Below are 13,910 nucleotides of genomic sequence, written 5' to 3'. Positions count from 1 at the left end.
AATTTTTTGTGGTTTTTAGTATGTGTATAAATAATTTGTGTTGAAAAATAAGACATATGCGTGTAATCAAGTGTTAGACCGTTTCTCCTGAAGGCTGACAGTGGTTTGGCTGCAGATGTGAGAGGTTACAGTGGTTTTGGTTTATATGAGGGAAATATTTTCACTGAGCTATAGTTCGACCCAGATTACCACAAATGCTGAGTTCATGTCCAGTGTCAGGGTGCAGATTTTGACTATAATTGACATTTATTGGTTTTGCAGCATTTTACAACATTGCGATTGATTTTTCGCACTTCTCTCATTTTTTTGTGTTTTCTTCTTGTGCTGCTTATTATAGCTTACTGTATGATAACCACTGCTCTTTATAGGATTTGTATTAATAATATTTTATTATTATGCATAGAGCTAAATTGAATTCTCAGCCTGACATACTCTCGGTGGCAGGAAAACAACAGCTGTGGCAATAGTTTTATGACAAGACCAATATAACAATGGATGAGACTGAGAATGAATTCAGTTCTTCAGATGTAATTGGTGTTTTCTTACTTCATTTTCTTTTTGGGCCTAACCATCTTTTCTCCATATTAAATTTAGTTTCCAATGCCCACTTTCTTTGGAAATGTAGGACATTGCTTTATGGGAAATATTTTATGGGGTGCTGTAGTTAAATCAGTCAAAATGCAAGATACGGCTGGTTTGACATTGCCCATAAATACCTGCGTCTCTGTGATAGATTTACAGATAGTCTTTCAAGTCTTCTTTCGTGCTGACTTATGTGTGTGCGTGATTGTATGTACTAGACCCTTTTTTGTAGGCTTTTCCACTTTATATTTATTTACAGACCAAGGCATTAGATGTAAATTTGTAACTTTCAGAACTGAAGTATGATAATAGGCAAATTTCTTTGGGCCATAGGCTTGCATTGGTTAGCTGGCATGTAGACGTGCATTTAAGTAATGTATCTGAAGCCTAAAGGCAAATCCCTTTTATTTATTAGGGAAACTCTTTACCTCTCCTACAGACTTGTCATCTGGCCCTTTTCACTGATCTGTCTAAACTGTGTTCAGTCAGGAAAGGTTTCTGTAACAGACCTTAAATAGCAGCAGGGTTGTACATCATGTGCACATCACAGCAACAGCTCAGAGAACATTCGTTCTTGAAGTGATCGTTGATCTGGATTATGTCACAGTAGCTTTACTCCTGTAGACAGATCTTTGCTTAATCTTGTCACAGCTTCTGTATTTCCCCCACTTGCCATGACAGTCAATGTGAGTTAGGGTTTCTTGTGTAAAAGTCACCACCACAATTCTGAGTTGTTGCTATATGGTTGCTAGGTGGCTCTATGTTATGCTGATCCCTAGATATGACTTGAATCCCTCCTTGAATGTCAAAGTTTTAGTTTACTTTAGTGACTTTACTTTTTTCAATGATTAAATTCAGCCTCTATTTCCAAACTTTGTGCAAGAGAAAAAAAAACAGCAAAAAAAGGACTCTGGTTATTAATTAAAGGAGAACTCCGGTCAATTTTAACATTGAGCTAATTTTTTTGTAGATTTGGAGTGCTGTCAATACAGAGAACAACGACAAAAATCGGTGTTGCCTACACCATGTTATCCTCTTTTTAAAATTTGCACCCTGTTGACTTCAATGGGGCAAGTTTTAAACCTGCTTTTAGCCTATTAACATCCTTAATGTGTCATTACAAGTGCACAGCTAATGTGAGTGATTCCTTCAGAGTGATCACGAGTGAATCTGACTGCAGTAGATGTGAAAGATATGAATAAAAATTATGTTATTTCAGCCAGCGCACATACCTGTATTTACATCCTGTTTTCGGTCGAAGTCCATAGTAATCGATTGTCGAGTTCACGCTCGTGATCATAGGTAACTAACCCTATGCATGTGAACTCGACAATCGATTACTATGGACTATCGACCGAAAAAAGGATGTAAATACAGGTATGTGCGCTGGCTGAAATAACATAATTTTTATTAATATCTTTCACATCTACTGAAGTCAGATTCACTTGTGTTCACTCTGAAGGAATCACTCACATTAGCTGTGCACTTGTAATGACACATCAAGGATGTTAAGAGGCTAAAAGCAGGTTTAAAACTTGCCCCATTGAAGTCAACAGGGTGCAAATTTTAAAAAGAGGATAACACGGTGTAGGCAACACCGATTTTTGTCGTTGTTCTCTGTATTGACAGCACTCCAAATTTACAAAAAAATGAGCTCAATGTTAAAATTGACCGGAGTTCTCCTTTAAGGACAAAGCACTGTAGCAGTGAGGTTACAAGTATGTTTTCATGGTGGTCCTAGTCACAAGGAAGCCCCCTTGTGGCTTAGTGCTATTATAGCTAGAGCTGGAGAGGAAGTTGCTCTTTTCTGGGTGACTGGACACTTAATGTGAGTCAGTGTGTTCAGACCCTCTTTGGCAGGCTATTAGAGGGATATCAGACCAACAGCAGGAAGATAAGCTGGACGACGGCCCTTCGTAGCCAGGTGGAGATCAAGTGTCGGTTTATCAGGCTGTGGCCACAGAAAGAGCCATTGTTACTCATGGTATTAGACCATAGGGTCTGATTTAACCCACGTTTCCGTCGTATAAAGGCTCTTCCATCTCACCCTTACAAGCTACAGCAGAATGTCATCTTGCTGACTGACATATTATTCATTGAATATGTATGCATGTATGTATGTAAGCATGTATGTATATATGTATATATATGTGTATATATAGTTTCTCTTTTTTGTATGCATTGCAGATGCCACCAAGAGAACTGAAGCACTCGTATTGTCCTACAAAAGACACATTACTAAAACACTTGGCCTAGACTTCATGCAAATAAAGCAACTCGACAGAATCACAGCAGACTTTAAAGAGACACATGTTTCAATTTTGTATGTCATTTTGATGTACAGCAACAATCCCCTGCCTTTGACACCGTGATGTGGGTGTTTCATCGCAGAGAGAGGCTGTTTTTCATTTCCCTTTTCATCATTCAGAACCAAGACAGATCATATGGAATCCAGACCTTGATTCTGTTGTTTTTATTTTTTTATTTTTGTCTCTTTCTCCAAATCTAATCAACTTTGTCTCAAAATGTAGCGTGTGTGTGTGTGTAGCTGATTGCTACAAGATGCTTAATAGTTTAAATGACTGTTGTTTATCTTCCTGGAATTATTGCGTATTTACCTGAGCATCTGTTAACAGCAGCAACTTCACAACCGAATGTTAAAATGGATTACAGCTTTAATCAAATCACATAAACATTCTCATGGTAAATTAGACCGTATGAAGAAATACAAGTGATTACATCTACATTAAACATGTTATACTAAAAATAAAGCTCCCAGATGAAATTGAATAATAGCTTACACACAATTCTTGGCACACATTAAGTAATTTCTTTATGTTGATAGGGTCTCCGTAGACGTGGGATTATACGTGGTGATGGTACTCTTCCCACTGGATCCAAACGTCCTGTCCTTGTGGGGCGAGGTGATGTGTTTGAGGTGGATGAGGATACAGACCTTGTAGACCAAAACATCTTGTCCAAAAATGGTGGTAAACCTTCCAAATCCTTCCCGACTGACACTACAGAAAGTCGTGACGGAAAACCAGAATCTACATCTAAACGTTTAGATGAAAACATCACCACTGACAAGCACAAACCTGGCAAACCTTCTCCAAAGAAACCAGTGGATACCTCAATTATCAACCTGGATGTTCAGGTACCCGAGAAACCTACCGGAAGTACTGCACCTAGTGGAGAAACCCACCTAGAAACCACCTCCAGTCCTGAGGATCGAGAATCCAACTTGTTAAAAGAGGATCTGGGGGCCACTACACAGGCTCCTGTTAGCACAACTTCTTGGGAAGGCATCTCAAAAGGCAGTGGAAGTACAGCATCCAGGACTCCAAATATCCCTGCAGGGTCTGGTTGGGGATCTGAGGAGCACCCAGGTACCGTTATACTCACAGGCAGGCATGGAGACCTTGTCCGTGGCTCTGATGGGAATATGTATCGCATCCAACGGGGACCCATGGGGCCAGTGGGGCCCCGAGGTGAGCCTGTGAGTATAAATTCAGTATATATCAATGTTGTTGTTGTAAACCATTAAATAGAATTTTTGCTAACTGAAATCGCTTAAATTAAATTTTTATTAAAGCTGCAGTCGCCATCTCTGTTCGAAATCTGCAATTGCAGTTATTTGCGGAATTATTAACTTTACGTGGGTTGTGCCTCGGCACAGCGCGGATGAATCCAATGTTTTGAGGAGAATGTGCGGCTGTCAGTCACCGTGTCGGTGTGGATACTGTCATTCGCAATCACAGATTCTACTTTTTGGAAGTATGACCAACATAAGAATTTCCACCGGAAAATGTAATCTGAACAAGTAAGTAACATCCACTTTTGTTCTGACCAACTAAGGGGAAAAAGCATTGAAGTAAATCGCGCTGATTAAATCTAACGATCGCTAATCATATCACGTCAAACCGTGCAAATTATACTTTGTTCTCAAATTGTTTAACAACATCAGCATTGCGTGACTACATTTAATGCCCTTCCGATATTTGTCCTTGTTTTCGCATGGGCCGGTTGCAGTCTCTTTTTTTCTCCGAAGTCCGAAGTCTTTCGCGTTTTACAACGGGTGAATCTCCAGTTGTCACTGCTGATTGTCGTTTTTACCTTTCTGGATCCGCCATCAAATTGATAAGTTTAATTATATCAAGTGCTGTGAGAAAAGGCTATAAATCTCCACTTCCAACATCCTCACGCGCAATATAGCCTACTAGCCGAGACTCCTTCTTTATGTGTACGGTTGTGACGTAATGACGCAAAGACATGCTCGAATTTCCCGCGGAAATCCACCAGTACCACTGGAATCAAAAACATTATTACAAGCTTACCGTTTTGAATCGAGCTAAGGCAAGCAGATAGTTTTGAACACTGGCTGGTTATGTACTTGCTCAAAAAATTATTTTGGATAATTTTTAACCCAAAAAAGCTACGGACTGCAGCTTTAAGCTAATTAGAAATAAGAAAGGTAAAAAACGAGTAAAAATGACAAATTACTAAAAGTTAAATTAGAATGAGTACTGCTAATTTGAAAAATTAATGAAAAAGCTGATTCAAAATATGAATAAATTCTATCATAGTGTATAAATAATACTAAATAACACTGGTATATATCTTGCAGAAATTGTTGATCTTATGTCACATTCTGTTAACACTAAAGAATTATGTGAAACCAGTCTGTGTCTAAGAAGGAAATGGACACAATAGCTGAAATCAGTTAGCAGATACGTCAGACAAGGCATGTGCAGGTTTTTACACAATAAATAGAATAGGAAACATCTGCCACAATCTGCAAAAGCAGGAGAACCAAGTCTGATGCAGAAAGCACATAGGGAAAAATTAAAGAAGGGAATTATTAGGACTTTGATTTTGTGTATATGTATATTTCAGCTTTTCTCACTGGCCACCTTAGATTCATCCGGCTCTCTAAAATTGGCTGTAGGAGGAACAACCCATCTGCATCACCCAATCAAAATGCAACGTTCACCTGGCTTTACAAGTGACCGGGCATAACTGGATTAAACCCAGAGATGGTGCCATCTGGAGGCTTCTGTCTGAGCTCCAGTAGCCCAGACACTGTAAAAGGCCTCCATTAGTTCATGAAGGCTTGATTTATACCAGTTGGCTGAAAGCATTAAGGACACACTTGAGAATAAAATGCAGTAGAGACCCCTCTTTTTCACATCTTTATTACTATCATACCCTGCATTTCTGTGGGGGTCAAACTTTTAGTTAAACTAAGCTTTTAGCTTATGAACTACTTCACTTGAGTTTAAAATATTGTACTGCAATGCAGTGTTGATATTGTTAGCTAAAACTATTCAAATGTAAATGTTAGATGAAAAACTAAAATTAGAATGCCTTGGCAATTAGCAGAAATAAAATAAGGTTAAGTTGAAGAACTAAAATTAATAAATAAATAAAGCAAAAAATAATAAAATGACAAAAGCATTACACAATAACTAAAACTTACACTAAAATAAAAATGAGAACTCGAAATATAAGAATAAAAGCTAATTCCACATTTTAATAAATATTATAATAGTATATTACTTTTGGTCCAGTGACAATGGTCCAGTATTTTGTTTATTTACAGTATTTATTTTTGAGGCTAGATCAATTTCTTTTAGTGTTCAGATAACAATAAACTCAAAAACTGTTTAGTGCCATTCTGTGATAATAGTTTGTACTCTATGTGAATGTTTTTGATGCAAGAAACTTGCTAACCAGATGTCATCTTGCAGGAAGTCTGCTTTTAGACTGGCTTTGTGATGGTTAAAAGGTTAGGTTTAAGTTTAACAATGTGCTTTTATTACCCTGGTCAGAGTGCCACTGAAGTTAATGGATTTTATTAACTTGTCTGAACTCTGAATGTTGGTTTTTTGTTTGTTCAGATCAAGACAACTAGGAAAATTGTTTGTCAGTTTGTTATTGCTTATTTACTTATTTCCACTTGCTATAAACCTTTTATTTAAACAAGCTTGCTTGCCGTTAAAAATGAAAGCCGCATGTTTTATTTTGTTCACACTGTGGCTTTGTATACTTACAAATATTTCTTTCTTTCCTCCTCAGGGATGTCCTGGCAGTGTTGGCTTTCCAGGAGCCAAAGGTGATAAGGTATGATAATCAGAGTGTTTACTAATGAGAAATGAGTCAAAGTCTTCAGGATGAATGAAGGCAAGCTGAGGTCAGAGTGCCTCACCACTGAAGTTCATGGAAAGTTCACGTACCTTTGGTCATGACCGGATGACCCTTGGTGTCCTTTTATGACCTTTGTCACTTCAAAAGACTTCTTACAGTATATGTTCAGTCTCTCCAAACGCCAAATATGCAGTGTTTCTTTAAAATCACATATAAATATATTTCTTTCAGTTTCACTCTTTTTCTTTTTCTTCATTCACTTGATAGTAAGAAATGTAACATTTAAAGTTTAAAAATCTCCCATCCCATTGATGGAATTCAGCATTCAAAACCGAACCAACAGTAATGAAATCATTGTAATATTTGCAAACTGACTAGTCTTTCGCACATCTCTTTAAAGATCTATAGTCATCTTTACACTGTAAACTTGTGCAATATGTTTTAATTGTCATAACAATTGGTTCAAAGACAAAAGGGGTTGTATTTTTGTTTATGCAAAACTAAAAAGATAAGTTTATCAAACATTTTAACACTACATTCATCATGTATGCCCATCATGGCTGCGTTTATAGTAATATTACTGCAAATAAAGTAAAACAAATCTGTAATATTGTAAAGTGTTTATAACTGTTTTCTATTTTAATATATTTTAAACATTCCCGTTATTGCAAAGCTGAATTTTCAGCAGCCATTATTACTCTAGTCTTTAGTGTCACATGACCCTTTCAAATCATTCTAATACAGTATGCTGATTTGGTGCTGAAGTAACATTTCTTATTATTATCAATGTTGAAATAAGTTGCTTAATATTTTTGTGGACATCATGATCCTTTTTTTCAGGATTCTTTGAATGTTTATAAGAAATAGAAATCGTATATAACATTTTAAGTGTCTTTACTGTTACTTTTGATCAACTTTATGCATCCTCCCATATTAATTTCTTTCAAAATATTTTTTTTTATTGACCTCTTATTGACCCTAAACTTTTGCCCCCAATTTCACAGACAAGGCTTAAGCCTTTAAAATGCATGTTTGAACTGTTTTAACTGAAAGGAGCTTGCACTGACATATCATATGTCGGTGCCATTGTTTTGTCTCAAGATGCACACCAGTAATGTTTTTTTCTAAGGCATGTTTATAAAAACTACTTAAATGTCCTAATTGTACTAAGGCCTAATCCTGGCTTAATCTAATTCCTGTCTGTGAAACAAGGCCATGAATTTTTAAATATAAGTTAAGTGGTGTAATTGAAAGCACTTGTATTTACATCTGGAAAAGAAAATTTTATTATAACTTGGGAGACACATGTAGTAATTTATCAGTTATCTGGTGGTGTCTTTTCTGGGCTGTGTTGTGAGGAACTGTTCAGTCCTCCTTATTCGTGTGATGTTTTCTAGGGTGCCATTGGGCTTAGGGGCCGTCCAGGTCGCCGTGGATTCCCAGGACCTCCTGGGCCACCTGGGCTGCCCACTTTCTACCTGTGGAGAAACACACCTGAAGAATGGGCTGCGTTTCAGGTGAGTTTTCTCTTCTTTCTTTTTCTCGTTTTTTTTCTTTTACAGGTCTCCCTGTCTTCATTCCTCATGCCTTTAAAGTGGCTGTCAGTGCACAGCTGTATCTTGTGTAATAGCTCAGAGGAGCACCACAGCCGTGATTGAATAAAGATGCCCTCAGAGAAAGAGAGAAAGAGGAAGGAATTCTCTCTTGTTGCTGTAATGGGGTATTTGTTTCCTACAGCCTTTGAACCGTCCCGCACTGCACATCCAGCAATCCAGCTGAGGGCAAGGGCTTTTTTTTTTCACTTACTGGCGCATGAGGTCATAAGTTGTTCCTGTAACCGAAGGGAAAAGCAGGAGGGATATCCACTTTGCTCAAGCCCAGAACAAGGTTACCTCAACACTATCAATCAGTCTCACCCTTCATGTCAGTTTCCAGCTCTGTATCTCCGAACGCATCTCCTTTGTGATAACCGAAACCTCTGCCAAGCGTGGTGTAATTAAAAACAGCCTGTGACCTCGTAGCTTATTTTGGTATCCGTGTCCTGTGTGCAAGATGCTGCCTTTGTAGTTTACAGGGCAGCTTTTAAGTCTAGAGTCTGGTTGGATGAGAATGTAAAGCTTTAGTAAGACCAGAATAGCATGGCTATGGCTTTTGTCTTCATTAAAATGACTCCTCAGAGTAATGAAGTGGAAAGCGTCAAGAATAGACTAGGAATGAGAAAAAAAATATTTAGAAAATTGGCTAATTTGTGGGTTGTCTGAATGACTCACCAATTATTCTGCCCAAGGAAGCTGAAGTATAATTAGGCTGGTTTTGAATTCTCCTGACCTCGATTAGTAGGGCTGCACAATACATTGAAATAGAGAATCAATACTGATGCCATATCTTGATATTGATTTTCAATAGAGTATTTGCATTTCGATTTGCAATAGTAAAATCGTGAAGGGTGTTATTTTAATTAAAAACACAACTGCACTTCAAAAACAGTGGGAATGTTGAAAACCTCAAGTGGAACTCAAGTCTGAAGTCTGTTTACTTTATGGTTACTTAAAGAGGCTTGAGTTGGTTCATGTAAAGAGTATACCCAAGTGTGAACACTTATTTTTTTCCCATTTTCCCATATTGTTCTACCCTAAAAGGATGTTTCATGCTTAAAAGAAGGATTTTTTTATTATTATTATTCATGCAGATGCACTCCCCTTCTATGATAATTAGTTCTTTTCAACTATAGCTATTCAGGTAATCTAGTGACTTGAATTAAATTAATTAAATATATGTTTTCATATTGCAATATATATTGTAGAAAAACTAAATATTGCAATGTCATTGTTTCCTAATACTGTGTAGCCCTACCAATCAGAAACATTTCTTAGGAGGTTTAGCTTTGCAGATTATCAGATAATGCTTTAATATCAGCAGTGATTTGGAAGATGTGATAAACATGGATAGTCATGTGATGGCTCAAATCAATGAAATATTTTTCTCTCACTCTCTCCTCCAGCAAACATCGTTCTTCCAGCTTCTCCTTGCAGGCTGGCCTGTAAGTATACATGTTTGTGTGATTTATGTTTCTGAACATGGAATATCCCTGACACTGTTCTATTTCCTGTGAGCTTGTAGAGAGCGCAAGGTCTGCCTGGTCCGGAAGGAGAGATGGGAAAACCTGGGCGGCAGGTGAGTCAGATCCTGTCTGTGTGTACCAGCTGCTTTAATTAGACTTTGATGAGGTTTAGTGACACCTGTGTTATGTAGCTCAGTACTTCCTGATCTCAGATGACAACACCTGCTCTGCTAAATCATGTTCTCTCTCTCTCTCTCTCTCTCTCTCTCTCTCTCTCTCTCTCTCTCTCTCTCTCTCTCTCTCTCTCTCTCTATCTCTCTCTCTCTATCTCTCTCTCTCTCTCTCTCTCTTTCTCTCTCTCTTTCTCTCTCTTCTCTACTAGGGGCCACCTGGGGCGCCAGGTGAACGAGGCCGTCCAGGACAAATGGGAGACATGGTAATATCCTATAGTGCAATCATTCTCATTTTTAGTGGTCCTTACTATGGCAAGCATCATTTTTATCAGTGGTGCTTGTTATGGCAAGTATCCTTACTGCTATCGTAAAACTATTAACCTCGTTCAATAACATGTATCCTCTAGCGCGTCTCCTAATCAACGTTGGCTGAGTCAGTCAATGTCTTGACCCCTAAGAACACTATCACTTGGGAAATAAGATCTAGTGCTCCACTAATTTGCTGCACAGCAATAACTAAACAGACTCCAGACAATGCCTTTGAATATGCTTTAATCAACGCTGGAGGATCTCAGACTAATTTCAGAGAGAATCCCACCAGCAAAAAAGAATACAACAGTTTTTTATAGAATAGGCGCATAGCAAAGGTGACATGATTCATTACATATTTTTTCTCCAATATGATTGGTTCTTTATAAGCATAATTCAGCAAACCCTTCTGTTACTTGGTAGAAGCAAACTCTGTTTTCTTGATTTACTTCAGTTTGTTACTCAAAGTCATGAGTTTATATATTTAAGTCTAGTTTCATGAGTGACTTTGACTGAAGTGTTTGGAAACATTTAGGTTTGCTTCAAAAGCATATAATTGTTAATGCTGCAATAAAAATAAATGTTAGTTATGATTAATTAAAAAATCCATCACACGATCTTATCGTATTCGTAATAAGAAAATACGACAGTCTGTCAAGAGTGCTGTATTTGTAAATGGACTAATATTAGCTTTTTTTGACAGAGCAAGACATCATGTCACCTCAAATTAGTGGCAATTACAGTAATTAGCTGCCTTTTTATTGAACTGTGTGGTAGTTATTACACACACTGCCCCACCCAATCATTGTTGAGATTTAACCACAGATGTGAACAAAGGCCTTTGTATCTGCATTCCCCATTGCGGTTTGTGACTGACATGCCACTTCCCAAAGCCCATGCATGAATCACTGCTAAACTGAGCTTCTGTTAACATTTAATGAAGTAGAGTGCACTGCTATGGGAAGGAGTTGACAGACAGACAGACAGACAGACAGACAGACAGACAGACAGACAGACAGACAGATAGATAGATAGATAGATAGATAGATAGATAGATAGATAGATAGATAGATAGATAGATAGATAGATAGATAGATAGATAGATAGATACTGTAGATAGATACTGTAGAAAGATAGATAGATAGATACTGTAGATATATACTGTAGATAGATAGATAGATAGACAGACAGACAGACAGACAGACAGACAGACAGACAGATAGATAGATAGATAGATAGATAGATAGATAGATAGATAGATAGATAGATAGATAGATAGATAGATAGATAGATAGATAGATAGATACTGTAGATAGATACTGTAGATAGACAGACAGACAGATAGATAGATAGATAGATAGATAGATAGATAGATAGATAGATAGATAGATAGATAGATAGATAGATAGATAGATAGATAGATAGATAGATAGATAGATAGATAGATAGATAGATAGATAGATAGATAGATAGATACTGTAGATAGATACTGTAGATAGACAGACAGACAGACAGATAGATAGATAGATAGATAGATAGATAGATAGATAGATAGATAGATAGATAGATAGATAGATAGATAGATAGATAGATAGATAGATAGATAGATAGATAGATAGATAGATACTGTAGATAGACAGACAGACAGACAGACAGACAGATAGATAGATAGATAGATAGATAGATAGATAGATAGATAGATAGATAGATAGATAGATAGATAGATAGATAGATAGATAGATAGATAGATAGATAGATAGATAGATAGATACTGTAGATAGATAGATAGATAGATAGATAGATAGATAGATAGATAGATAGATAGATAGATAGATAGATAGATAGATAGATAGATAGATAGATAGATAGATAGATAGATACTGTAGATATATACTGTAAATAGCTAGCTAGATAGATAGATAGATAGATAGATAGATAGATAGATAGATAGATAGATAGATAGATAGATAGATAGATAGATAGATAGATAGATAGATAGATAGATAGATAGATAGATAGATAGATAGATAGATACTGTAGATAGATAGATAGATAGATAGATAGATAGATAGATAGATAGATAGATAGATAGATAGATAGATAGATAGATAGATAGATAGATAGATAGATAGATAGATAGATAGATAGATAGATAGATAGATAGATAGATAGATAGATAGATAGATAGATACTGTAGATAGATAGATAGATAGATAGATAGATAGATAGATAGATAGATAGATAGATAGATAGATACTGTAGATAGATAGATAGATAGATAGATAGATAGATAGATAGATAGATAGATAGATAGATAGATAGATAGATAGATAATGTAGATAGATAGATAGATAGATAGATAGATAGATAGATAGATAGATAGATAGATAGATAGATAGATAGATAGATAGATAGATAGATAGATAGATAGATAGATAGATAGATAGATAGACAGACAGACAGACAGACAGACAGACAGACAGACAGACAGAATAACAAACTTGCACATACCGCTTCTCACGCCTCCAGGTGGTGTTCCTGCTCCTGAATAAAATATCATATTAATCAAATCCATCAGCTAAGGTCAAGAAATCAATCTCAGGTTTCTTTGGATGCATTTACATTGCAAGGCCTAATGCACAGACTAGATATTTTGACTTATACCTGATTTTAAGTATAAATTAAGATTTAACCTATTTGTATTCACAAGACATTATCAACTATGTTCACATTAACATGAAACTATCACTTTATATTACTTTTAAATCACTTCACCCTTCTGATATACTGTATTTAGATGTAATTTAACTGTAGGTCAGAAAACCAACATGTTTAGCATCCATCTGCACATTCTCCAAGAGTAAATTTAGTACCTGTAGATCTACTATAAGCAACCAGCACTGAGAGTTTTAGACATTACATTACATAGCCACAGTTACAGTATTAGTTCATGCTATTAAGATTCACATAAACTTCTCCTTCTTTTATAATGATCTAATCTGTGCTATTTTGAAGGGTGACCGTGGACCAAATGGTGTGGTTGGAAGAGCAGGAATCGTTGGAAAGGATGGGGAAAACGGACTGGACGGGCCTCGGGGGTCTCCAGGAATTCCAGGACCAAAGGTCAAGTAACCATGTTACTTCTTACACCATACACAAATTACTCTGATCCAGACTGCTTCATTTTGGCAGAAATAAGCAATTTATTTTAGTATCCTGACCTATAAGTGTTTTAATTTGTGTGATGTTTCCTGATTCCTGTTAACACAACAGTTTTAAAATTCAGTTTTAAATTCTAAAACACAGGGTCCTCTAGGCTATAAAGGTGAATCAGGCTCACCAGGAGAAAAGGGAGAGGAGGTGAGACAAAATTGAGGCTGGTCACTAGAATGTTGTAGGTTCAAATCCCATGGTGAACTATCATTTATACCCTTCAACACGGCACCTTTTTACCCCAAGGACTAACACTATACATTTTTTTGCAGGGCATTATTGGACCAGAGGGTCCATGTGGAGATATGGGAAAAGCCGGTGAGAAAGTAAGCCATCATTAAACCAATAGTCAATATAAATTCAAGCACCCTATTTTATAGGGTGCATTGTTTGTATATATCGCCATCTAGTGGTCAAGCAAAAAA

The 13,910-nt window shown here is 36.7% G+C and overlaps 1 protein-coding gene across 1 annotated transcript in view; it reads left to right on the top strand.

Annotated features, from left to right (window-relative positions):
- Window positions 1-13,910, top strand: part of LOC308705671 (uncharacterized protein) — a 70,998-nt gene that overhangs the window by 37,286 nt on the left and 19,802 nt on the right. Inside the window, exons 7-15 of the mRNA XM_081390797.1 lie at window positions 3,428-4,081; window positions 6,661-6,705; window positions 8,127-8,246; window positions 9,731-9,769; window positions 9,850-9,903; window positions 10,173-10,226; window positions 13,288-13,395; window positions 13,579-13,632; window positions 13,758-13,811. Coding sequence (XP_081246923.1) covers window positions 3,428-4,081; window positions 6,661-6,705; window positions 8,127-8,246; window positions 9,731-9,769; window positions 9,850-9,903; window positions 10,173-10,226; window positions 13,288-13,395; window positions 13,579-13,632; window positions 13,758-13,811 — 1,182 coding nt within the window. The remainder of the gene's footprint in view (window positions 1-3,427; window positions 4,082-6,660; window positions 6,706-8,126; window positions 8,247-9,730; window positions 9,770-9,849; window positions 9,904-10,172; window positions 10,227-13,287; window positions 13,396-13,578; window positions 13,633-13,757; window positions 13,812-13,910) is intronic.

The sequence above is a fragment of the Scardinius erythrophthalmus genome (assembly GCF_964197995.2).
Source record: "Scardinius erythrophthalmus genome assembly, chromosome: 17".
NCBI lineage: Eukaryota > Metazoa > Chordata > Actinopteri > Cypriniformes > Leuciscidae > Scardinius > Scardinius erythrophthalmus.
The sequence above is the reverse complement of the archived record's forward strand: the minus strand, read 5'-3'. Positions and strand labels throughout refer to the sequence as shown.